This window comes from Zosterops lateralis, assembly GCF_965231275.1.
Source record: "Zosterops lateralis genome assembly, chromosome: 5".
Lineage (NCBI taxonomy): Eukaryota > Metazoa > Chordata > Aves > Passeriformes > Zosteropidae > Zosterops > Zosterops lateralis.
Genome location: NC_139766.1, coordinates 9,103,980 through 9,129,619, shown reverse-complemented (window position 1 = coordinate 9,129,619; position 25,640 = coordinate 9,103,980). Strand labels below are relative to the sequence as shown.

Sequence of the window (25,640 nt, the reverse complement as noted above, 5' to 3'; positions counted from 1 at the left end):
GTGTTTGCACAGGCACATCCTGTTCTAATGTTCTCACTTGAGTGAGAAATGGGTGTTTGTGGCATAGCAATGCATTGACTCCTTACTGTCCAGGCTTCTAAAACCGCCCTTTCCCTTATCACGGGGGGATTAATAAAGAAGGCTGTGTAGATGCAAGACAGTTCCTCTGATGTGAGTGTCATGGCCTCTCTAAAACCTTTCACTTCAGCTGTTGGAGCTGTAGCAGAATAGGAATGGTTGAGCAAGCAGTTCATGTTTAACCTTCCTGGTAAAGGAAGGGTTGTGTCATTTGGACCCTGCAGCAGTTAAAAGTATTACACATGGACTGTCACCAGTCCTGTGATTGTGAAAGCATTTCATACAATGTGTATAAAATACATGCATTTGTGTAAAATGCGCCTTCTACCAAATGCTCCTTGAAAAGTTACCCCAATGGATGTAGGTTTACTTTGTTCCCATGTCAAAAGGCAGTCTGGATTTACCATCAGCAAAGGCGTATAATTACTGCTTTTCTGTATAGTTTCTTTCCATAGGAATCAAGTCAGGGTTCCTGAGTATGTGGAAAAAACAAAATGCTTAGTGCTGGGAGAATGCCAGTGAACAGTGGGAGATCTGGAGCCTTTCAAGTCCATGGACTTTATTTTAAGCAGGGTTGTGTTTTAGCTGTTGTTCTGAAGACTTTACATGAGCAATTCAAAAATAATGGATATTATTTTCCAGAGGGCGGCTGGCAGACTTCAGAAGATCATGCTATCACTGACTGGGATCTTGCTCATTTGCATGGTTCCCTTGCTTCTGTCTGTTCTTTGGCTTATTTGGGATCATCATATCTTTTTTTGTGGTGGTGGTGGCTGCATTCCTGTTGTGATCTCAGTAGAAGAAAAAAGCCTGAAAAAAATAATCGCTATTTCTCTACAAAAGATCATGGAAACCTGGGGGAAAAATTCTCTTTAACGTTCAAATTATGGGCTCCTGTCAGTTCTAAGATGACGCACGTTTTGTGTTACTCAAAAAAAGGTGGTATTGATACCTCAAAGCTGCTGTTAAAAATCATGCAAAAAGTGCTTGCAATTTTCTTTCAAAAAGAGGACGTGTCACTGAGAACCACCCTCGTTTCTGTAAATGTGTTTTTTAAAGTGATTCTTAGATTCCAGAATTACTTTGTGGTTTGAGATTGGTCTGTTGGCACCCTGGCTTCTTGTTGGTAGTTTATTTTTTGGTCTCTGTCTCATGTTTAGAAGTCTGTGCTAGAATTTTTTCCTCTCTGTTAGTTGCCACTATTTTTTAGCCACAGTTTCTGGTTTTGGTGTACCAGCTCATTACAAGACGTGAGAATAGCATATTTTCCTCTGATAACATGCAATATATAATTCTACAGACCTGTTATTTATCTAATAACCTGTAGCTAACACGTCTCTTGATTTAAGATGTTTTTAACATTCTCTTATAGTCCATTTAAATCCTTTTTGAAAAATCAGATCAGAATTCATTATGCAATAAACTGAACTAACCTAATCCTAGTCACTGTTCATTGGTCAGGCTTGATGGGTAAAGCCAGAATGCAACTGGTTCAATAATTTGTACAAGGCTTTTCTTATGGACAGTTTTATACTGACTTTGTGAATGTCAGGAAGGCATCTTCTGATCTTGCTATCTGGCCTGTTGAGTGGAACTTAATAAAAAGTAAAAATCGTTAAAATAATTATTCAGTGAGTGATCTTTCAGGAAATAAAAGAATGGTGTGTTATTATATAACATGTGAGTTATTTTATTTCATTGGAGAGTTTTTTCCTTTAATTTGTGGTGTGCTGATTCCTGTCTTGGTACTGGCATGATAGTTTTGTGTCTAGTATACAAATAGGGACAGCAAGTTATGATCCATATATGAGGTGATGGTTCAAATCTGTGGAGGATGTTCTCCAGGGGTGTGTTACATTGTGCTGGCAATAAAGATACTCAGGAAAATGGGGACCATTTGATGGGCTGAGTCTGTGGAATATAAAGAGGCATTGGGCAGAAGGAATGCAAGGTGTACTTGTAGAATGAGACTCCTGCCTGGAGAGCTCGTACTCAAGAGGGTGTTGGGATAATAACAGCAATATCATCATATACAAAAAACTTCCTGTGCCACCAAACAAAAATTCTCCCCAGAAATCCCAAACCCATAAGTGCATCCTATAGTGATTATATGGTAAATGGGGTTACTGCAGTCAGTGAATACAGAAATTGGCAAATAGAACTAATGCAAGTACTTGCTGCTGAGGTGGAATAAGGCGGAATGAGCAGTATTGCTGAAGTCTAGAAAATCAAAACAAGAAGTTAGTTTCATTAATTTGTTGTTCAGTGGGATGATTTCCTGAAACAAACTACCAGGATAAGTGGTAGGTCCTCCATGATATGTTTTCAAATTAAGTCTTTCTATTAATTTTAGTACTAAGGATGGGAAGTGCTAGTTCTTACTCTGCCAAAGAATGGTAAGAAATTTGAAATAAATTATTTGAACCATATTTTGCATGAACTGAAAATAAAAATTGGCATTGAACTTGGCACTATCCCTAATTTTCTGTTACGTACTGCAGTAAATTGAATTTGTAAACTTGTGTTTTATTTGCTTTAAGTGGCCCCCTGTGAAGAGATTTAGAGTTTCATGCAGTTTCAACTTGCCAGGGACCACATATGATTGACACAATTAATCAAAGATCACACTACTAATCCACACCAAACACAACACAGTTGAGAGAACTCAATTAAAACTTTTGTTCCTTCAGCTGAAAAAAATCAGCCATGTGGGAGCTAAGTGTCTCAGGCATGCTTGTTTTGCTTGAGACCAGTCTTAAAAAATTGCCTATTTCGCTTCTGAAATGCAATTTAGATTCTTAAAAATCAGCAGTCGTGCTTTGTCACAATTCCATACACAGACTCCTACATCTTTGTTTATTAACTTTGTTTAGAAGGTCTTAATGGTTGTGGATAAAAGCTGAAGGAAAACATAAAAGTCATCGGGTAGGGAATGCTTAAAGAAATGCTTTGCTGAGCTTGACTATAAATACAGAAGTTTAGAATTAAACAGTGTAAAATTTAGTAGTTCAATTACATGCTCTCCCTCTTATTATCATTCATTTTGAATTTTGTTTCCCTGACCATATATCAAAAGCTCTATCCTTCTCCCTGGGCACCTTTATATCAGGGCTATAGTGGAGACATTTTTCAGGAGTGTAGATTTTTGACAGCTTACTCTTAAGATGCTAAAACCAGATTCCTAGCTGTTAATGTTTAAAAAAATCCTTTTGTGGTGCAAACTTTTCCTATTGTTTTTGAGGAGACATTCCTTTATTCATTTGGTCTTTTTTTTTTTAGTTGCTGCTTTGTTTTAATGTAGCCAAAAATCCATTGATGATTCTATTCTTTGCCACCTGAAAGAGTTGTCACATAGTTTTCTCTCTGTAATGCCATGTTTAGTGATATTGTTCTTAGTGTTGTAAAGTGTTTGGCCCTGGTAGATTCAGTGCCTTTCTTTTCTGTGGCTTCATTCTTGTGATGCTCAAAGGGAGGATTCTGACCAGACCATGCTGCAAAGATTACCATGGTGCTTGATAGATTATTCCATTGCTCGATAGGTTTGGGGGTATAGTTTGTTTGTTTTAACTTGGAAAGCAACTTTGTCTTGCTCTGCCTAGAGCTGCAGTCTGCTTCTGTTTAATAAACAAACCTTCTGATTCAGTTGTTTACTCCTCCAGATAATTATGCCACAAGAAGTGAGAATGTCAGAGTGGTTTTGGAGATAATGGTAGCTGAGTAATGTCTCAGATTTATGTGAGATGTTTTTTGAGAGGGTTTTATTTTTTTCTTCAAAGTAGAAAAAAAATTTAAGTGTGTGTAAATAATCTCAGTATCAGTCTTTTCCATGCTGCCATACTGCTTATCTGGCTTACACGTTAAAAAAAAAAAAAAATCACAGTAAATACAACTGGCTGAAGTTGTTTTAGTTTTGGGGGTTTGGTTTGGGTTTTTTTTGCGAAAGTAATGTAATATTGTCCATGTCTCCAATACAGAGAACAGACCCACAGCTCCTTGCTCAGTTCTACTATGCTGATGAGGAACTAAATCAAGTAGCAGCTGAACTGGACAGTTTGGATGGAAGAAAAGACCCACAGAGATGTACACTGCTGGTCAACCAGTTTCGCTCCTGTCAGGTAATCGAAGTGGCAACTTCCTCATTTCACTGGGATTTTTATGTACATTTAATATTACATTAATATTTTTGTATTAATTTTTATTGTCAGAGCTTTTTAAAATAAACCATTGTTAGATGCATGCCTTTCCTTACTTTAAAGGGTATATTCTTGAAAATATTATCCATAAATTAAATTTCCTACATCTCATTTAAGAGTGTTGATGCTTTCCCTGAATAAGAGTACACATTATAAATTTCATTTCCTTTATATAAAATAAGCATACAGAGCTTACAGGACATAAGAAATATTTCAAAATTTCAAGCAGCAAAAAATAGCCATGTCATTTGTAGCTGCTGAAGTAGCTTCAAGTCTAAAATATGATGCTTAGGTGGTATGAGGATTTCAGTATGAAATGTGAATGTTTGCTGTCACCTCAGGACAATTTTAAGTGGAAGGACCTTAGTAATAAATACGCATTTACATCTCCACCAGGTAAAATATGATGCATTTAAGTGTAAACAATGTATTTTGGTTCACCCTTGCTAAAATTTCTTCCTGTTACTCCTAGTAAAATGTACTAAACTTCATTATGTGGAAAAATTTCATCACTAATCATGTTAAGATGAGTTTCAAGAAAAGTGCCTTGATCATTGTAGGAAATGCTCCTATTAGGTTAGCTGAGTCTGTTGAAAAAAAAAAAAACAGTCAGGTGCTCTGTGTTTGCTTGCAAGAAAACTAAATGTTAAAAGTACAGCTTTGTAAGAACACTTACGGAAAAAGAGTAGACAGTGAATGTATTGTTCTGTCAGAAACAATTTTAATACTTCTGTTGACTTTGAATATCTTCACAATTTCCTACTGTATTGTTCCTAGAGAAAAATGTGCATTTAAGGGATTACCAAACTGGAAGCTCTAAGTTTATTAACAATTAAAAATGCAGTGACTTGGAGTGAAAAAAAAAAAAATAGATATGAAAGTTATCTTCAGAGGAAGACTTCAGTCTTCTGTGTGACAGAACTGCTGTATCTAAGCCACCCTTAACATATATTTATCTCACTTCTACAAAGCCTCCAGTACTGAATGTTTCACAAATGTTCTAGTCAAATTCTTTCCAGGCTGGCAGGAAAGGTTTTCTGATATTAAGGGTGGATTAACAGTATCATTGTGCAAGACAAATCTCCTTGGTTGTTTCATCCTTGGCAATGACAATTTATTCCCTGTTTCCCTGTAGGCACACAGGCTTTCTGATGTGTTTCCTATAGTATAGGCAGACATGAAGAGCTGTTCTATTCAAAAAATAGTTTCTCTGAAAGCTTCACCTGTAGGAGTGCAGGAAATGCAGACTGTGATTGCTCCTTGGTCAGTTTGCTTGGCTTGTTTTATAGTGATTCACTACCTTGTGACTCTTAGTATGTTCTGATGCCTGGTTGTTTCATTTGTCAAACAGATTGCTGTTACTAAAGCAATCTGTTGCTAGAACTGAAAGAAAAGATGGAGGTTTTTTTTCTGTAGTTATTTTTTTAATTTGTGGTTTTAAAAGTTCTGAAGAATAGGTCAGATTATTGTTGGATGTCATGTCAAAAAGGGCTTTGCTTAATTAGTCTTACATTTTCTTGTAGTACGTTGTGTAAATGCAGTGGTTTTTGGTTTAAGAATTTGTCCTGTAGTTTCCAAACAGGAGAAGGAACAGTTTTTAGTAAGGATTCAAAATGTAGGTATTTGCTGACCAAATATCACATGGTAGGAGGAAAAATTGGTTTTAGCCTAAGGTGTGGTGGGGTTTGAGAATGATGGAGAACCAACAGCCAGCCCCGGGCTCAGAAAGTCTTGGTGGAAAGTTGTGCATGTAAAAGTAGGGTAGCAGCTGCCATGTGCAATACCTCTGGTATCTGCAAAAACAGTCATGCCATTGAGACCTTTTGGAAATGTCTTTTGAAAAGTATCTTGTGACCGCAGAACATAGTTTATCAGACTCTTGTCTTTGCATGGGTTTTTTGTCCTATTTTGAGCTAGTTTTTCCATGGAAACCTTAGTTTTAAGATTTATAGATTATTCCGAATTTTTATCTCCATGAAATTTACAGAAGCATAGCATTTCTATCAGATTTTAGTGTTTTCTACGGATAAAGGTTTCTAAAATTCCATGTCGTCCTCTCTTGGCATCTGTTTTTAAAATTAATTCATTGTTCCTGGGTTACTTATTTTCAGATCATCCACTGATAGTGTCTGCTTGATTAATAGATGATGTCTTTGAATTTTATTTTTATCAACTAGAGAAAGGAAATGCCTTTAAATTAGTGTGACTTCTTTTTTTTACAAACTGTGATTCTTCTTGGAGAGATGTTGGGCATTATGTTGGATCTTAACGATATCTGAAGAGCCAAGTTTTAAATCCCTGTGTCTGCTTTGAACTTACCATAGTTTTGTTAAAGATCTCCAGATTTATTGGAGTGTGTGAACAGACTCAGGCAAACCAGAAGGTCTCTGCCTAAAGGCTGTAATACTTTATAGTGAACATGCTTGAAGTTTTCTATCTTAACAAACCTGGTAGTGTAAGTCAAGGTAAGTTGAGGGTGTGGTGCATTGTGGTGTTCCTGTAGACGTGCCAAGAACTGCAATCTTCAAGACTGTTGAGGCTTCCTTAGTGAAGAGCTGCAACTCTGAATGTTGTCTTCTGCTTTGTCATAATACTATCTGCTGATAAGAATCACACTTTATACAGTAAATTAACTTCTCAAAATTTCTGAACATCTTGCGGCTTGGTTTTCAAATGCTGTGGGTTGACTGTACAGCAAGATGCTGAGTAGCATAATCCATGAGTAAGAGTGGTAAGATGAGTAAGAAACTGGCTTTCAAAGCTTTTCATTTTCACAATAATGTGATGTAACACTGTTTTCCAGTTATGGTAGCCTGTTATAAAAATGCCATCCCTAATTTTGCTTTGCTGTTGGCATGCCAGTGGTAAAATATTGTGAGAACATAACATATCTATCAATACAGTGTTTTGCAGTTATTGTGTGATTAATACCAATTCAACAGAATAAAACACTTCTTTATTGGTTTCTGTTAAGATTAACAATACCTAAAGTGTGCCGAGATGCACGATGAAAAGCTGTGTAAGTTTTCCTTAAATGAACCAAAAGGTAGGTAGGATGTCAAACTTCAGCTTATTCAACTTGATTGATGGTTCTAGAAGGAAAACTCTTTTTTCCTTAAGAAAAGCATCTCTTTATTAGTGAATCTTCAGTAATATGCAGTGCTCATATCCATCTGAGTTTTTCTTCCCTGCAACACAAATCATTGCAGTATTTTATATTAGTGGCATAACAAGGTGTCCTTTCCTATGCTACTCACATCATCACACAGTATTGAATTTTACAAGAAGTGATGATAACTCATGTACACTTTTGAAATATTCGCTCATGCATTCACTATCATTCTCTAAATTAATTTCTTTTGATTGTTACTGTTTTCACATTGATTAATATTTTGTTAGTTGGCTTTGTGTACTGGTTTAAAGCAATTTATTGGCTATTTAAAGGGAGTTAGGTTTATTATTAAATATTAAAAAATTTAATTTGTTTTATTTAAGAGTAAAAAACTTTGTTTCTAAAGCAGAGATTTGTTAGGACTTCACCAGTAACAAACCTGTGCATAAGTACTTCACATCGTGAGAATGTTTTCAGGATCATAGTCCTTGCTTGCTGAGAATTACTTCTCTGTGTACAGTACTGTGGTCTCAGAATAGCACATGAGTCAGTTCCAGCATGGTTTTATCAGCGTTATTCCTGCAGGTTGTATCTCAGCAGTGTGTCACTTGATCAGCTGAAGTGCATGAGGAAGGAATTTGCCCCATCAGGGCACTGACCTGAAGCAAACCATAGGCTTTCCCAGCTGTGCCGTCCATTTGCACTCGTCTACAGAATAGTAAAATAGGGAATTTATAATATTTGTGAGACATGACTGTTTCTGGCTCACTGGTAGGGAGTGATGGACACTGCATTGACTGGCAGTACATTACACTGGTTCTTCACTCCTTTCCTGCTATTTGCCTTCTTGGGAAGCACCTCCTGAATTACTGCATTTGGCAGCCCAGTGATCCAAGTCAGCTTTAGCAGTTCCAGTTTGCTGTAACATTAGGCTTTAAAATGTCAGCTTTAGTGGACTCCCTCCTGTATAGGTCACTCCTTCATATAGTGCTGAGAAGCACCTGTGAAGCTGAGCTTTGTAATCCACTGTAGCGTATGTAAATGTTACTGAGGAGTTGGAGCCCTTAAAGAAAGTTAATCATATTTCAGTGTTGTGTTTTATCACTTGTCTGTCTCAGTTTCTGTAGCAATACAAAATATGTGGTGAATTTCATAAAAAATGCTGTATTTCAAACGTACTTATTGCCATATTTTTTCAAGCTCAATTTAACAACTGAAGGCATCACTATGAAATAAGCTGAGATACAAGTGTGAGTGGAACCAAAGCTTTGCCCTCACTGTAAAGGAATATGTGTTACAGGCTGAAGGAGCTTACTGTGGGGTGTGGAAAGATGGTATAAATTGAATATGGCAAACAAGGAGTAAAGGAACAGTGCTGCTGGGAGCATACTTGGGGAATCTGCTTTGCCACATGCTAAAATCACAGCCATAGGGTAGTTTGGGTTGGAAGAAACCTTAAATACCACCCAGTTCCAACCCCCTGCTATGGACAGGGACACCTTTCACTGGATTTCCCCAGCATGGGGCAGGACCTTGTACTTGGCCTTGTCGAATCAAAACTTTAATGCAAAAATAAAATATATACACTTTATTTTTGAAATATGTTTTTTGCATATCTTAAAAGCTTAAGAATGTTATTTGCTTTCTGGAGAGGGAGATGGATGGATAAGACGAGTCTAGAAGGGGGAAAGCCCTTTGTCTGATACTGTGTAGTGTCTGACTGAAGCAGTGATAATGTTTGAATATTGGGTCACTTTAGGAGGTGGTTACCAATTTCAGCCTGATATGGGGATTGCAGTCCAGTTGTCTTTCACATCAGCTTTACAGCAGTGTGGGCAGATTTCTGTATTGGTTTTTTATTTAAGAAAACCCCACAAGACACCAACAAGAGTAAGACTAAAAACCCAAACAAAACAAAAAAAACACAAACTGAAACAAAACCAAACAAATGAAAACAACAGACCAGCAAAAATCTAACTCCAAAGAAAATTTTCAACGCAACACCATCGCACAGAACTCTGAAGCTGCTGCAGGGTTTGAAATTGCTCAGTAACATTTCCAGAGTGGAAGAGAAATATGACTGTCCTGAGTGAATTGTCATAGAGCACGCATTGATTTCCCTGTAGTGGGAAATGGAAAGGCTCAAATGTGTGACATTTGAGTTTTCTTATTATATATATTTAAAAATAAATAAAAGTTGATGTAGCATGAAATGACAACACAGGTGGTAATCAATAATGCACAAAGGTGAAACTGAATCTGGATTGACAAGTTGCTAAATAATGAAAAGAGAACTTATCTTTGTGTACAAAACACAATTAATTTTTTATCAGTGAAAAAGGAATGTGATTATATTATGTTAAATGGTGCATGATGGGGTAGCCATAGGTTGTTACTAAAGAGACTGTGATGCAGGGTTACGCTGTACCATCTGCTCATGATGACCACAATCATTGCATGCAAACTCCTGTGGAAAACCACTGGCTTTGATGGAAGATGAGGTAGTCATCCATATAAAACATGAGGTGCTAACAGGAGAGCAAAATGAATATTTTATCTGTATTTCAATTAGAACAGTTTCTTCTTTTGGTCACAAGTTTTATTCAAGTTTAAAAATACAACAATTTTTTTTTTTTATTCGTGAAAGAGAACCCAGCTATAGAAGGCTTTTAATTTCAGAGGTACTGGACTTGCCTAACAGTCAGCATCAGTTCACACTTACCTTCTTGCAAAGATAAAATGAGTTTTCATTCCTTAACATACGATTTTTTGCCCTTGATCATAGTTTTTCTATTGCTAACAATTGGCACGTTGGTACCTTGAACGAGTATTAACAGTGGACCTGAGACACAGTGGTACAATTCCCAGAGCATTTGAAGGCTAAATGAGGACAATGGAGCTAGGTCATTTTAAGCCTGACTTTTTTCAGCGTTTGTGAAGATACTGTACCAGATCCAGTTATGTAGGAATTAATGTAATGTGACGTGTCTGACTATCAGGAGCTTTATAGTCCTTCCACACTCTTCAGCAGTGCCATCAGAGGATTGCTGTCAGCTCTGCTATGGAGTGATTGGCTAAATTTTAATTTTATTTTTTTACTGTTGCAAAGAAGGATAAGTTCTAGTATCAGCCACTGAACTGTTTATGTAGTCTCATGACTTAAATATGGGGCAATTTTCCTTCTTTTCCCCATTTGCACAGGCTAGCACCACGTTAGCAAGATTAATAATACGTGCAAATTATTTATTTTGTGATGTTTCTGTACTTGGGGATTAAGTATTTTTTCTTCTGCTAGAAGCCTTTTCACTTAATCATATAGAAAAATCTCTTTCTTTTATTTATTTTTTTCTTTAATTCTGGGGAAGTATGATAAGAAAGACAAGAAAGCAAGTTAGTCATTTTTTCAAGTCAGTTCTTAGCAGTGAATTTAATTTTCATTGTGACCTTAACATATTTGAAAGCTAAAGCCTATTTTTTAATAAGAAATAATTCATTTCATAATAATGGATTATTATGAAGAATATTTTGTGGAATATTGTGCAATCTGGTTTTCTCATGTGTTAGGTTGTCATAAGTAAGTTTTCATTAAACAAAATCCTTGAATAGAGGATGTGGAGTTGGAAGAGACCCACAAGTATCATCAAGTCCAACTCTTGGCCCCACACAGCACCATCCCCCAGAGTCACACCACGTCCCTGAGAGCATTGTCCAAACACTCCTTGAACTCCATCAGGCTGGCACTGTGACCACTGCCCTGGGGAGCCTGTTCAGTGCCCAGCCACCCTCTGGGGGAAGAACCTTTCTCTAATGTCCAACCTAAACCTCCCCTGACACAACTTCAGGCTGTTCCCTGGGGTCCTGTCACTCACCAAAGAACAGAAATCAGTCTGCCCCTCCCCTTCCCCACGTGAGGAAGTTGTAACTGCACTGAGGTCTCCCCTCAGTTTCTTCTTCCCAGGACAGCATCCCCCAATTCATTTGTTTGTCCCTTAGTCCTTACCCAGAGGTTCTCAGCTGGGCCATTGCCAGCTCCAAGCTCTGTGCATTCCATCCCCTGCATTACACACAGTGCCAGCCCTGCCTGACCTCCTGGAGAGCCTGGGGCCATCCAACAGGGCACTCCAGTCACAGAACTCATCCCACTAGGTTTTGCTTACACCAGTGATGCCAAATTTCTTGGAATGAGCCAAGGCTTTGAGCTCCTCTTGCTGAATCCTCATGCTGCACCTTTAGATGAAAGCCTCTAAGTGTTAAATATGTTAAATATATATCTATATGTGTTAAATACTTGATACAACAAGGACTTCTACATATTGGAAGGAGGGATTACAAAATATTTTGGAGTTGGAGAGAATAGATTGATTTCAAACCATCTTTTTGTTACTATTTGTGTATAATTTAACAATAAACTACTAGTTGAATGGCTGGAGTTTAAGGTGATGGGAGGAAAATAAATTGTTAGCCATTAGGGTCTCTTGTTCAGTCATTGTAACTTTATAACTACCCAGAAAGAATGAGAAGCCTAAATAGTTCACTTGTAACTCCCAAGTCCCTTTTGGAGTAAAGATACACGGCTTGTCTTCTGCCTCCAGTTTACGCTTTTGAAAGGATTTGTGTTAACTTGTTGCTGCACACGGTTCTTGGCAAAAAATAATGCAGACTTTAAGACAGTAATGAAAAATATGATTCATTTTTGAAAGTATTACATATATTAGCAAGCTAGTGTTGCTTTGAAGAAGTTTGAAATGTTTGATATGAAAACAGCTTGTGATAAGGATGAATTTGCTGTTGGAGAGCAGGCTTCAGATAGCAGGCTTTGTTACTGCATGCTTTTCCACTGCTTGCACTCATAAAAACTTACCTTTTTAAAGGCTTTGGGAAATCTACTTGTGTGAAATTAATTATGCAGAAAACGTGCTCTTGGTTAGGAAAGCTTACCTTTTTGCTTATACCACCTACTCTCTCCTGCTGGATTTCCATTTTTTTAGAGTAGTGCCATTTTTTCAACTTCTGAAAACTAGTGTTGATATGAACAGCAGCAGCATTACCCCAAGTACACGGTTCCTCACGCTGTGAAGAAATAAAGCTAGATGCTTCTTACACGTTTTTACTGTTCCCCATTCCATTTTTCTGAGAAAAGCCCAGAATTTAGCCATTCAGAAAATGTAGTGCTCTTGATACTAATGTATGATGTATACAATACGCATTCTTAGGTTTGCCCTGAGAATACATTTTCAGTTCTGTAAAGGTCTCAAGGTTTCTGTGCCTGAAGATTACTTACGCAAATACCAAGCAACAGATATTTGCATTCTTTGATTTCTCAATTGCCCTGTGGTGTCTGTAACTGCTGTTAGAGTTGTTGCCATTCCACATACACAGTGCTCATAATCAAACAATGTAATAATTCATGTAGAGGTGTTAAATGATGATCATCTTGAGGCTGCAAAGCTTGTTGAATTGATTTGTGCAACTGAGGCACTGAGGTAAACTGCCTTTGTGATGTAAGTTCTGGTAATTTTTGCCTTAGAATTGTTCTCGTACTGTGAAAAGGTCTTTTTTGGTATATTTTTTGTTTGCCTTTTTCCTGCTTTTTTCTGTTTAAGTCTGATGCAGACATAAATAATCAGACGAATTCTAGCAGGCTTTCAGAGTCATGTTTACTTTTGACTTATGTAATAACTGGTACGAAAAACTACTTTTCATTTTCATATATTTGTACAAACCTCTGGCCAAAGTGCCAGCCTTGTTTATTATTTGTACCATTTTCCTCTATAGGGATTTTACAAATTTGACTGTAAAATATTTTAACCCCGTATCTGGAATGTGATGAGTTTTCTCAGTAGATCTAATTAACATATTTGTGGTTATTTGGCTTATTCTGCAACGCAAATATCATACTTTATAATTGAGAAAAGAAAATTATGACAGGATTCCTCAACCACGAAAGCAGCATTATCGTGATGTAAATTTTTAGGAGAACTTTAATTCACTCATTTAAAATACACAGACTATAGAAATTATTTGAAGCTTGAACACTCTTAGAATGAGGTCTCCAGAGGTTTGGGCTCATTGGTTTTGTGTTGAACTGTTATTGGATATAACTCTTTATTTGTGGTATAATTTCACACTGGCCTTTCTTTGTCTTTTGTCTACAGCTGCACAAGTTCAGCTTAACTCAATTAATTCTGTACTCAGTGAAATCAGAATTTTCATTGATTTTTAATGCTAAGAGTGTTCTTTCTTTCCTAGCAGGTAAAGGCTTTTAAATGTACCAGTGCTGTGGGTTACCAGTGAGCTTTTTAACTGTATTAATGGAAAGGCATAGAGTGATTTCAGAAGAAAATATTTCTGTAAATTTGAGTAGTTTTGGTCAGAGTTCTATGATAGCTTTAGCAGCTGTGCATGTGGGTTGCCCAGTCTTTGATTCAGGCAAGCCCTTGGGCACTTGGTAGAAATGTTATAAACATTTTAGTTTCAGTAAATATCTTAACTTCATTGCTTGGGTATGTGGTTGAGCATGGGCAAACAAGAGAAATGAACTTTGATGTTATATAAAAAAATAACTGTTGAAATGTGTATTTCTGTGTTATCACACATTGTTCCTTAGGCATTATTCCATGGTCCATTGGCAGTGTCAGTTTAAAAGTTTTCCACTTCAAATTTACACTATTCTTGTTCCTATTCCCACACTTAAGCATGGCACCCCTCAAAGCACATCTTTGGGAGAGCTTTGAAGTTTTAGATCCTTTTCCAAGGCCAGTTTAAATAAGCTGTGGTCAGCTTTACACTTGGGAACACTTGTTCAGCTGTACTGATGCATGTATTTGTAGTGTCTGTGAACTTGAGCAGTCAGCAGTCAAATGACGCAGGTTACTCTGGATCTGTGCACTAAAACCCTTCACAGGTGCCACCAGTATAAGAGCACTGAGAGTGCTGGTGAGACACGGGGACAGGGACTGCAGGGTGACTGAGATGGTGAGATAAGGCACTGGTGCCAAAGGCTGATGCTGCAAAGTGGCCTGACGCCAGCCTCTAATGAAAAGTGGCTTTCTGTTTCAGGTGTAAAAAAACCTTATCTGAAGGTGCCTCCTGCTATCTGATAAGTTGAAGTGGTATGGGAATAAGGAATCTCTGGGGGAAAAAATATATGCCCATTCATTCTGTGCTTTATTGGAATTGTATCCGTGCTGAAGGGAAGCAATTTTTACAAAGAAAGTCAGCATCAACGAGTATCCCTTGATGGAGGAGGCACCTGTGCAGAGCTCAGAGGACAGTGCTGTAGTGGATTGGCAGTGAATTATCTATGAAATTCTAATTGTATCATTAACATTCTTGACAGGAGCAAACTGGGAGTATGTACCATAATCACTGTGAACAATGAGACAGTTCAGAGGTGCAATGTTTTCATGTTTGATTGCATCTGTCCATTGAAGAACATTTTCTTGTAGAATTAGGCAGAAATAGATCTCATTAGAGGAGACAAATTAGCCAAAAGTGAAAGAAACTCCCAGCTGGGTTCTGAAACCTAATGATTGGTTAGAAGTTGGCAAGAATCTATTCCTGATGTTATTTTGTTAATTGATGCACAGGTTAAACAGTGTGGATTGAACTAGGAGTACTTCTGGCTAAAGTAATGGCCAAGCCTTTCTTGCCTGCTAATTTGCAGCCCTGGAGACATTATATTAGTTATGTTAGTAGAGGTCAGTGAAGGAGACAGGAGGGTAATTACTGAGAACAAGGGAAGAAGTTGATTGAAAGAAACCTTCATGTTCACAAAGTTTAGAAACTGTAGCAGACAAAGATATCTTTTAACAACAGAGCAAAGAAGTAAGAACCAAAAGTAGACTCTGTCCAACCCACTGGGCGTTTCTCATTGATCTGTGGTAAGGCAGCAGTTGTGGTCGTTTCCTGAATTGTCTGTATTTGAGGGTTTTTCTAAACTGGAACAGAGCTGGTGGACTCTAGAATAAATTTCTCATTAGGTTTGTATTTAAGAGACTTGATGCAGAGGTAGGAAAGTCAAAAATTTGTGCCAGGTTTAGGCTGTTTTCTGGCATGAGAGTGAGCTAAGACTTACTCAAAGAAAATAATTTTCTTTCCAGTCTTCCAATTTCATTTTGGTGGGGACAGTGCCAGCCTAGGAAAAATAGGAAAACTGAGAACAACCATTTTAAGGTGATAATGTCAATATTAAGCTTAAATCTGAGACAATGCACAATACTTTACTTTTTTCCTGTCATAATAGAGCTTGTAAATTTGGTTGTTTATCCTTTAGAGTTTCATCTCCAGTTCAGTTGTTCTATAACTGATGGCAACGTTTGTCGTTTCATTACTCCTGGTAACGATGACTTGTGTGACTTGCATTGCTCTAACAGATGTCTCCTCTGTGCTGCCTGACATCTTCAAACAGTTGGTGTCAGGTACCTGTTTGCTATTTGGGTTTGCCATTGAGTGAAAGCTCTTAACATTTATTTTGCAAGCAGGCAGACTTGTCAACCCTTTCATATGTTTTCACCGTACTTCACTGCAAATGAACTTGACTATGATTGTTTTAAATGCACAAAGTAACCTGTAAGCATCAGAAGGGTTGGGGGTTTTTTGTCTGTTTGGTTTGGTTCACAGATTTTAAATTTGCCTTTTTTCCCCAGTAATGTCAAGTGATCAGTGGAATGTTGTAGTACAAATCTGCAGAGTTAAACATTTGTTATCAGTAAATAAAATCATTAGTTGTGTGTTTCTAAATGTTGGGTTTTAACAGCTTTTCTTCATAATTTTTGGGAAACTTCTGGTCACTATAGAATAATTAGTAAATGGCTATAAAATAAAAAATGCTTGACTGTAAGTTGGGCCATGAGTACAATTCCATCAACTAAACAGAATTGTATTTTCTTTCTACATTTCATATTTGATCTTATGTAGGGATTGATTATTTAAATATATTTTTTCTTTGAAAATCCTAATAATGTTTAGTACTGTAGTCTTAAATTGTATTTTCTCATGTTAACAAGTTTTTTCATGTGTTTCCACTTGCTCACATGGATCAAATAGGTCATTCTGAGAAACTGCCTGTTATCTAAGACTGTGGACAGAGTGGAATGAAAATGCTGTGCACTGCAGGTCAGGGAATTAATTTGCAGCAGAGAACCATAGGGAAGAAAGCTGGATCCATGCCAACTCAGCAACCAATGTGTTGGGGATGCAGGATGCTTTCTCTGCAGCAGGGGAAGGCAAAGTGAAGATGCCAGTAATTCATGGTGACGTCTCCTTCATTCTGCCCTCTTCATTCCTCTTTTTATTTATTGAGAGTTGTTTGTTGCTAGGCTGGGGCAATACAGAATTTCAATTGCTAGATATCCAAGTTGCCTTTTCATGGTGAATTTTGGTATTACTCTACAGTGAGCTGGGTTAAACTGGGAGCTACTCCCCAAAGTTCATACATAGGAATATCCTATTGCTTTTAGAAAGTGGAGCCTCACAAGTTGCACCCTCAATTTGTGTATGATACCAAGTTGAGTGGAAAAGTTGATCTTTCGGATGGCAGGAAGGCTCTGCAGAGGGATCTGGACAGGCTGGATCAGTGGGCCAAGGCCAGGGCTCTGGGGTTCAACAAGGCCATGTGCTGGGTCCTGCCCTGGGTCACAACAACCCTTGCAGTGCTGCAGGCTGGGGCAGAGTGGCTGGAAAGGCCCTGGTGGAAAAGGACCTGGGGGTGCTGGTTGAGAGTGGCTGAACATGAGCCAGGTGTGCCCAGGTGGCCAAGAAAGACAATGGCACCTGGCCTGTGTCAGCAGTAGTGTGGCCAAGCACAAGTTTTTTGAGTGCCTGAGGCAGCTGAAGATGTTTAGCCTGGAGAAAAGGAGGCTCAGGGGAGATGTTACTGATTTCTACAACTATCTGATTTTGCAGCCAGGTGGGGGTCAGACTCCTCTCCCCAGTAAGGATCGATAAGACAAGAGGAAATGGCCCAAGCTGTGCCAGGGAGGTTTAGATGGGAAAACTTCCTTCATGGAAAAGGTTGTCAAGCATTGGAACAGGCTGCCCATGACAGTGTCTTAGTCACCATTGCTGGAGGAAATTAAGATTTGTAGATGTGGCACTTGAGCACATGGTTTATCAGTGGACTTGGCAGTGCTGGGTTAGTGGTTGGACTTGGTGATCTGAAAGGTCTTTTCCAGCCCAAGCAGTTCCATGGTGCTGCATTCCCAGTGGGAAATAATCAGTTAGCAGATGAGCAAAGAGAGTCTGAAAGCACAGCCTTCAGGATCTAAGATAGACTGGAGGGAAGGCCATAGAGGGGGCTTTGGATCTCTAATGTGGAATCACTGTCTGGCTTCTGAAGCCAGGACTTTTGTGTTTACATTGAAAACCTGTTTGTTACATCAGAGAGTACATCACCTTGCTACTGGTTTCTTCTGTTAAAATAGCCTTTAAAACCCTAAATACTCACTCATTGCTTTAATTACAGTAAAATCTTCATTTATTTTTAGCATTAACTTATGTTCATCAGTGACTTCTAATTGCCATAATGTGACATTGAAGGAGTTCCGGAACTTAACGTTAATCTAGAAAAGGTAACAAAAAAATGTCCTGGACTTACTTAAACAAAAAAGCTAAAATGTCATCTGTTAAGCTCATGGTGATACCAACACAGACCATATTGCCTTGGCTAGATTTTACTGGTAATTCAAAACATGGCTATTAAAGAGGCAATGAACAGCACAGGAAGTTACCTTCCTTTGAAGAAGTCTTGTAAAAGACCTTAGAAAGGTCGTATTAATGTTTAATGTTGTGGAAAAGAAGCATAATTTTATCAATGACATGTACAAAAGGGTATATAAGTTTGCCTTTTGTTGATCTAAACATATGTTTCATAGTATAAGAGATTAATTTCTTGGCATTTTTTGGGTACCTGTTCTGGAAACTCATGCAGCAGATGATGTTAGCTTTATGCTCTGATTATTGAGTATATGGCCATTTACTGATAGGTCAAAAATAAACCGACTTTTTATCCTCTACTGTGGCTACCTACATACATTGTTTCACTACCACTCATTATCTTCCCGATCAAAATGAAATATAAGTGCTGTCTGTAATGTGAAACTCTGAGCTGTGTTTTCCAGGAAATGAGGAGTTTGGAGTAAATCCCAAAACAGAATCTTTGCAATGGTTGCCTGTGCTGCTGTAAAGCCTCAACAGAGTGCCTGAAACAAAACTGTGCACATCCCAGTATGCAGATAAACCAAAAGATAACAGATAAAGCCACCAAAGGAGGCATTAAAATCTGGAAGCTTTTATGTAGAAAGATGGATCAAGTGAAAGATTTACTACTTCAATTCCAACTAATTGATTTCTGTTGCTTAAATTAGAGCAAAATTTCAGTGCTACCATGTATCCAAACCCATTCATTATTAGCTTACAAAGCAGAATACTGTAATTAAATAAATTGAATGTTTCTTGAAGCTCTTCTGAAGAAAAGGCTAATTTGCTTACAATGCATTGGATAGTCTGTCTAAATTGGCTGGCATCCTTCCAGTTTTAAAGCAGCTGAGATCTGAAATTATTATGAGAACAAATATTCCAGATTTTTTATGTAAGTCACTCTGCTCTGGGTGCCATAAGAAAAATGGAAGAAGGAAAGGAAGTGATGGAGATTGTTGGTTTGTTTTGTTTTTTCTTCTTCTGTAGGACGATAAAATAAACCCTGTAGAGCAACAGAGAATTTGGGAAATTGAACATCTTGAAACAGCAAAAGCAATTTACCTTGTAGAAATCTTTCAGTATTTGTACATTATATATCCAAGTTCCATCAACTGTTCTTTCCATAATCTTCCTGTATCTCTGCTAGACTAGGCAGGAAAAGATGGCCATCTTTTTAATTGGCTTTTTCAGTTAGCTCTCTCATAGCCATGTGGGATTTAGATGGTGATTGCTGCACTGTTCCCAGTAAGCATCTCTTTGGAAAGGCAGGTCAGGTAGGCACTCAGGCAAAAAGCAGTCAAGTCCACACACCAGGGCTGGCTCAGCAAAGACGGGGAGAAGGTTGTAACAAACAGGTTTTCAATGTACACACAAAAGTCCTGGCTTCAGAAGCCAGACAGCTATTTCATGTTAGAGATCCAAAGCCCCTCTCTGGCCTTTTGCATGATAAATTCCAGCAAGGATTTATTCCAACACGCCAGAGGGAATCAGGGACAAAAAACCAGACAATATGGTGTGCACAGGGTTAAATATGGGGTCAGGAACCAATGGTCTGAGGGCACAGGGGTGGTACAAAGGGCAGTGCCCTGTAGGGGACGTGGGGCAGGCCACCAGGGATACCACGCCCAATGGGGCTAACATGGAAAGGAGAAAACACAACAATTAGGGACATAGAGGAGAGCAAAACTGGGGTGGATCACATGGTGTTGCAGGGCACTGTGGGGGAAGTCTTTCTTTCAGTGTAGGTGGCAACTCTATGGTATATTCTTCCAGGGCAAAAGTTTCCACAGTCTCTGACAGAATGACCAGCTTGCTTGTGTGAAGCCAGGTAACTATACAGACAGCTGCTACTGGAGATGGAGCTGTTGTGATTTATCTCCATTGGGAAGTGTGTATTAAAATTCTAATTAACTGTGGTTTAACTTAGTAGTACTGCACGTATTAAAAAAAGTCCTGACTCAAAGTTTGGCGTACATGGAGATGTATTGGTAGATCTTGGGTGCTCTGGAGCAAAAGCATCTAGGCATTATAGGAATTATAGGCATTATTGAAGAAGTGAGGAAAAATATTAAATGTCTTTTAAGTGGGCAACAAATTAATTATATAGCTAAACATTAGTATATTGTAAAAAGTTAAATTATCTTCATTATATCATCTTGCCTTTAGTTGCAGTATTTAAATGCATTAAGGTATAAAATTTCATTATGCTTGTAATAATTATCTCCTGAGATTATTAAGACAGAATCTTAGTGCTTTTTAACAGGTGTAATGATTAGAAAAACAGAACAAAACCATGGAACAGTTGCTTACCAGCTGTAAGTCCTCTTTCTTTATTCCATTTGCATAAAATGTTCTTTGATACCTCAGGAATTTTGAATATGTATTTAGGTGATTATGTAAGGGAAATTCAATCTGTCTTGTAGCTGCTGTCAAATAAGACTTCGTTTTAAAAATAATCCATTAAAGTAAAATAAAATTTAAGGAGGAAGGTTTTCCAATATGGCTTTTCCTCTTATTCTGTGTAGCTTTTTAGGAAAAAAACCTAAGAGAAAAATTGCATTTCCCCATATTAAAGTTTGTGGCAAGTAAAATAAATTGGAATATCATGTCCTAAAATGAAATGTAATTGGATTACTTAAAGTCTGATATAACCAGGTTTGAATAGTGTTCTTCTCAGAGTTTCCTGCCTTAATATTTCTCTGTATTTTGTGATACTTTTGTAAAATTTTAACTGGTAAGATTGCTTTTTACCACTGTATCTCTGCAATGCAAAAAGGCTTTTGCAAACTTTGATTAGTTCTCTGAAAACAGGAATCTGGCTTTTTTATCCTAATGATAAAGACCAACCTGTATTGCTCTAGTGATAGAGTGAGAGCTACAGGCAAAGCACCTGGTCTCAAAATAGATCAGTAATAACAGATTTGAAATACTTCATGAGTGACTCATGCCTTTCTACAATTTAAATGTTTTTATCCTCAGTTTCAGTCTTTGCTCTATAACTTTGGGTAGTTCAGGAGTTGTTTTTCTTATGAGACCTACTTTCAAAATACTTTGATTCCCCAGGAAGATTTAGCTAAATAATGGTGAGAGAAGTATATTCAATACCATGAATTAAGAAGTGGAAGGAGAATAGGAAGCTTCCTCTTGTTGTTTTTTCTGACCCTAAAGTGTCACCCCAATTTGGATGTGATTGCTTGGCTAACTCCCTGTTGTCCTGGAGAGAGGAGATGGTGATAGTGTTGTTCAGCAGTGGTTCAGGATGGTGCAGCTGCAGCAGGGTGTGGGCATCTTTGCTCTCTTCCAGAATTTGAACTTCAATTCTCCTTGCAATTCCACTGGGGAATATTTATGGTTGTTTTTCCCTCAGTTCCTACAAGGGGCATCCCTTTGGATTCTAAGGGATCCAGTGCCCCAGTGATCCTGGCAGTACAACAGGCCCATCAAAGTGAGGGGGAGATTTCATCTCTAAAATCAGGTATTGCGTGTCAGTGATTCTAGTTTTCTTTTTTTGTCTCTTCTCATACCTGCTGACCATGGTCTGTGTTGGGATGCCCTGGAGGGGCTAACAAGGCGTTTGATTTTCAGTCTTATTTCTAAAGAAAGGGGTTGATTGTTTCACTCACTCAGGTGTTTTAACTGTATGAGGTGGGTTTTTTTGTCTGTAACAACTTTATTGAAATGAAACATATTATCTTATGACAGCCTTACAAAAAATACTTTATTGTGAAAGTGTTTTAATTGTTAACATGTCGAGTATCTTATACAGTGTGTAATAAATATTGCTGATCGTTAATTTATTTACTTATTTTGGATGAAGACAACTGTAATTACAGCCTTAATGTTAAGATTATTTTGTGGCAACAGCAGGTGTAGTAGTCTCTGCAGAAATTGCAAAAAATGTGGATCATTCTTTTTAGCTAAAGTAGGTTTTGTCTTTTTTGATAGGGAACATACTAAAGGGGCAGGTTTCTTCAAAATTCCTGTCTTCTATTGTTTTTTAAATGCAGGTGAAAATAAAACAGGAAAGTGTAGATTTGAAGCAATTCTATCTGTTGAACAATTTTGTACAGACAGATGTGGTTGTATTTGTTTGAGAAATATTTTAAATAGAATGTGAATTCTGTAAATAGCAGAAGCATGAGACAGACAAAACATCTTTAATGAAAGCACTCAGCCTTTTTCATGCTCTCAATCTACCTTTATTATGTTAATCAAATTCCGTACAGTTCCCAACAGGGGTATGTGAAAATTATCTTTTCAAATAAATGAATACAGATTATTTACAACATATCAAGAAACTGATTATAGGTCTTTGATCATTGTCCTGGTGCAGAGGTAGATCAGAGCAGTTATTAAGGCTCTAATTTGTGCGGTGGGTGTCCTCTAATCCTCCTGGGTGTCTGAGGGATGAGGTGGTAAATGAGTGTGCCAGTCCTTGTCCACTTGGGATTCAGGTGTGTAAACTGCTTTAGATTACAGGATGATTTTAGATATATTCAACCACAATGATCCCAATATAACTCAGTTTCTAACAACTCCAGGGTACCCTGTCGAGCGCTCTTTTTGGAAATAATGGGGGTGTGTATTGTTGGGGCTGGTGAGAGGAGTAATGGGAGTGTATATTGTTGGGGCTGGTGAGAGGAAATGAAGAAGTGTAATTCACTTGTACTTTTGGTTTATTTACTGATATGTAAATATCTTGTTACCAGATAGCTGGTAACAAGCTCTTAATGTTATGTCTCCTCATCAGAAAGTCCCATTAAAGTAGTCAAAGTTAAGTGCAACTAATCTGATTAACAGTTTCCAGAAAACTAAAGAGAGTAAGTTTGCTGCTCTTGTTTCTGTGCAGTATTCTCCTCTGTTTTCACTGTGTATATTAAGACCATGAGAGTTAAATACTGGAGCTTTGCACCTTGGTTAAGGGAGCTTTACAGAATAGGTTTATATGTATTGATTGTAATAGTAGCAATATTAGTGGTAGTGTCTTGTGTACTTCAATGTGTGTGGTGGATGATGAATAAAACCATCAAAGAAAGGAGCTTTTATCATCCAAGAGAGAGGTAGGAAATGAAATTACAGGGAGTTCTCAAAACCTCACAGAGAGATCATGGGGTCTTTTGCAGTTACCTGCTGACCCAGAGGAAGTATATGCAAAAGTAGACATGGATGAAGATTTTAGTTCAAGACCTTGGAACAGCAAGACTTATCAAAACAAGAAATGGAAATCACTACAGGATCTGACTTATGTCCTTGGAACAGAACAGATATTTTGCAATGTTAGAATTGCTGTAGTTCAAAATAAAAGCAGTTAAAGCAAACAGGAAAAGTGCCTTAAAAAAGCAGAATATGTATTAAGGAGGATAATGAAAGATTTTAAAGTTTGGCAGTGTAACTTTGTGTAGAAAACTTGGAGCACTGTTTTATTAGATGAGAAAATAAGTATTATGGTAGAACTATGCAACGCAATGTAGTTAATAATTGACTGAGATATCAAAAGAAGTTTTTTTGGTTGTACCGAGAGGGGGAACTGTGGGAACTGAAAAAGCAGAGGACTTTCACAGCTCTGCAGTAAGGTTACATAGATAGAGGTTTGAAACAGAGTTGAATTTTAGGCCTTGAAATACTTGGAGCATAGAAAGTTTTTGAGCTGCAAAAAATATAAACCAAGCAACTATTGTATGCTCTAAGGTGTATGTGTAGTGTTTATTGATTGGCTTAAATAGATGCTTGTAAGGTTTTAGCAGTATCCTATTGGCTAAAAAACTTTTAAAAGGCCCTGTTACAAAGAGAATTTTGGCTTCTGTTGTTATGGTGAGAGTTTTACCATCATTTATGTCTCTGCCTTCACTGAGACTGATAATGAAATAAAAACTTGTGGAACACCTCTCAGTCACCATGTCCCGTTATTGGTAATTAGATCCAACAGTACTTCACTAATGAACTCTATTAGAAAGTCAGAAAAAATGTTTTCTGTGCAAACAGTATATATGGTATCTTGTGTTTTTTTCAGGATAATGTTTTGAACATCATAAACCAAATTATGGATGAATGCATTCCACACGAACGGGCCAACCGAGACTTTTGTGTTAAGTTTCCAGAGGAAATACGCCATGACAACCTTGCAGGACAGCTTTGGTTTGGAGCAGAGGTAGGTCTGCCATACTTCTGTTGTTTGGGATTAATAAACAGTTCTTTTGTTGTATAAAGCCACCAGTACCTTTTCAGAGTTTTCTGAAGGAGGTACAAAAAAAAAAAAAAATTTAAAAAAAAAACTACAGAGCAAAAGTAGACAAGAGAACTTGCTCTAGGTGGGTGCTCAGAGAAATGGGGATTCTTTAACTGTGGTTTTGGTTGGGCTAAAGCATACAAGGTTATTTTCACAATTGTGTGTTGCCAGTATTCTATAATGAAAATCTATTCTTTCGTGGATTAATATCTGAGTGATTTTTTTTTTCCTGTTCAGCCATCTTGTGTTTTGAAGGTCTTAGAAACAAATAAAAGTGTTGTAGGGAGTTTTGTCAGGACAAAAGTTCAACTCCAGCAAATAAACATGCATGCTATCACTTTGTTTTAATGTCTGTGTTATGCTATAACTCACCCTAAATATGCAACTTCAGGCTGTCATTTGTTGCACATAACTTCCTTGTTTTATGTGTATGCCAAAAATAGAATAGTTCCTGTGCAGAACACTGAAGTCCATTTTTCTTCTCTTAACTGATTTTTCTCAAAGACTTGCTTCTAGAGCAACCTGTAGGAACAAGGAGTTTTTGTAGTGAATGAGCTTCTGTTTTTTTAACCAAACAAAGCCTGAAGTGTCAGAACAAAAGGCTATGATATGCCAGATATTTATTTATTAGTACTGATGTCTTTGGCTAAAAACCAAAAAAAATCCTTCTGACGTCTTTAGTGATTAAACTCTTCAGTTTTCCTGGCCTGAAGGTGACTTAAGGCAGCACCATGAATTTGTTGAGGCTTGAGGGGGAATTAGTTTAGACATCCCACTACACAACAGTGTGTTGTGGTGCTGTTTTCAGTGTTGCCTCTCCTGTATTTAAAGCAATCCTTGGCCTCCTGTTAATATCCTTTTTTTTTCTCTACCAGTGTCTCTGTTCTTTTTCAAGTGCATGTTCTCCATGAAGATTTCCCATCTTGCTCAGTCCAATATGCCTCCATATGTTCTGTTTCTGAAACTTGCTTTGACAGTTGTTAATTGCAGGCTCTTCTGAGTCAGAGAAGTCTCAGAATTTACAAAATTAATTTGCTATGTCAATGCTTTGTAATCCTGTCTTCAGTCTTGTTTTATTCACTGCTGTGTTATATAAGCTAAACCTGTTTCCAAATCAAACTTTCCTGTGTAACCATCAGGCTGGAAAGACCTGTTGGTTTCAGAGAAAGTAACATATGCAGTGATGATGTAATGCAAACTCCTACTGCTGTAGGCACTGTTCTCCTGTAAATTCATGTAGCAAGAAGGTTGTATGAGCTTTATGAGTACACACTTCTGTCCTTGTCAGTACAATCACTGAGTTATCAGATTGAGAATACCTATCAGCAGGTAA

General features: G+C 37.6%; 1 protein-coding gene across 4 annotated transcripts in view; it reads left to right on the top strand.

Annotated features, from left to right (window-relative positions):
* ZFYVE28 (zinc finger FYVE-type containing 28) overlaps window positions 1-25,640 on the top strand; it is a 147,199-nt gene that overhangs the window by 60,815 nt on the left and 60,744 nt on the right. For all 4 annotated transcript variants that reach the window (XM_083861471.1, XM_083861470.1, XM_083861469.1 and 1 more), the window contains exons 2-3: window positions 4,053-4,193; window positions 24,092-24,229. In XM_083861471.1, the coding sequence (XP_083717597.1) occupies window positions 4,053-4,193; window positions 24,092-24,229 (279 nt within the window). The remainder of the gene's footprint in view (window positions 1-4,052; window positions 4,194-24,091; window positions 24,230-25,640) is intronic.